The sequence below is a fragment of the Austrofundulus limnaeus genome, unplaced genomic scaffold (genome assembly GCF_001266775.1).
Source record: "Austrofundulus limnaeus strain Quisiro unplaced genomic scaffold, Austrofundulus_limnaeus-1.0 Scaffold90, whole genome shotgun sequence".
Classification (NCBI taxonomy): domain Eukaryota; kingdom Metazoa; phylum Chordata; class Actinopteri; order Cyprinodontiformes; family Rivulidae; genus Austrofundulus; species Austrofundulus limnaeus.
The window spans coordinates 1,378,776-1,380,217 of NW_013952492.1; the positions used below are offsets into that span (position 1 = coordinate 1,378,776).

The following is a 1,442-nucleotide window of genomic DNA, read 5'->3' on the forward strand; positions in this document are numbered from 1 at the left end:
TATATATATATATGAAAAGAGATATTGGTAACCAAACATAATAATGTATTTATTGTCCTCTAGACTGCTTTTTATCCTCTAAACAAGGAAGAAAAACAAAATAGATTAAATTTGAGTCTCAGGCATGCTAGGAAACTTTAGAACTAATTCAGTCTGGAAAGTGCCACTGAGTTTCTTTTTATCCCTTATTCTCAAACATGTATGCCAGATCAGTGCCAGCTCCTCATATCTATGCCGTCCCATATGCTAGAAGTGACCTTCCAGCCAATGTCTAAGGGCTGATTATATCAAATTCATATTCTAACTGGAGAATAGGTTCTTATTATGAAGATTGATTAGGCGGCGGCACACGGAAAAATTTGAAAAGAGCCTTTGCCATCTGCCAGGCAGATTACTATTCACTGACTTCAACCAGCTACAGTGAAACTATGTAGAATAGTCAGAATTTAATTTCATACACCAACACATTTATATGCTGGTTCATACTTAGTCATGCATGAACCCAGATGTTGTACCTTTGGCTGTAGATTGGGATGCAGGAGGACATATCCATTCGGATCGATGGCAAAGTAGTAACCGTTTGGACCAATCTGGTGTAGAGATGAACAAAGAAGGGAATATATATATATATATATAGTATATATCAAACAGAAACCATTAATGCTAATACACTGATAGCATGATGAGATTGAGATGTCATGTGGAAGACTGAATGAATATCGTCAATTTTAAGCAGAAAGGTTAAAGATGTGAATTATTAGCAGAGCCTTTTTGTGTGGAATTTGCTTGATTTATGACTTTTCATGTTAAAAACAGGAGGTTTAAAACATTTAAGAATTTAAAAATTCTTAAATCTTTGTTGAAAAGATCACAAAAAATATACAGAAAATGAATGTATGACATACCAAAAGTCCCATGCTCTGATCATATAAAGCAGTTTAACATAATGAGTGACCTTGACAGATATTTTCTGTCTGTGTACCACGTGATCACACATATTGTAGTTGAACTCACTGTGAACCGTGGTGTCAGCTTCTTGATGTCATTAAGAGACACATCAATTGCCATTACACCAAGAATCAACTGATTCTGATGCTGATGGAGAGAAGAGAACAGATGAGGAATAACACCATGATAACACTAATCATCATGTGTTAATAGGCTTTACCTCGCCATTTCTGTCATCAATGGTCTTGGTTCTGTTGAACACTGGCAGTGTTCCAGTGATGACCAGGCCCAGTTCCTGATTCAAAGTCAAACAATATATGAAAATGTATGGAAGCGATTGTGTTCCATAATCCTAATTAAAATGGATTAATAGAAATGCTGTTTCATTTTCAACATGTACCTGATTTTTTTGACTCATAAGTAAAATTATAAATACATAATCCAAACTGTATGTTCATTTTCTTCTCCAAGACTGCTCAAAGTGTAAATTAATT

At 34.8% G+C, this 1,442-nt stretch overlaps 1 protein-coding gene across 1 annotated transcript in view; it reads right to left on the bottom strand.

Annotated features, from left to right (window-relative positions):
• The window catches only part of LOC106520335 (voltage-dependent calcium channel subunit alpha-2/delta-1), a gene marked incomplete at its 5' end in the record, with an annotated part of 59,557 nt that overhangs the window by 23,733 nt on the left and 34,382 nt on the right, over positions 1–1,442 (bottom strand). The window contains 3 exon segments of the mRNA XM_014012356.1: positions 516–590; positions 1,015–1,095; positions 1,169–1,243. Coding sequence (XP_013867810.1) covers positions 516–590; positions 1,015–1,095; positions 1,169–1,243 — 231 coding nt within the window.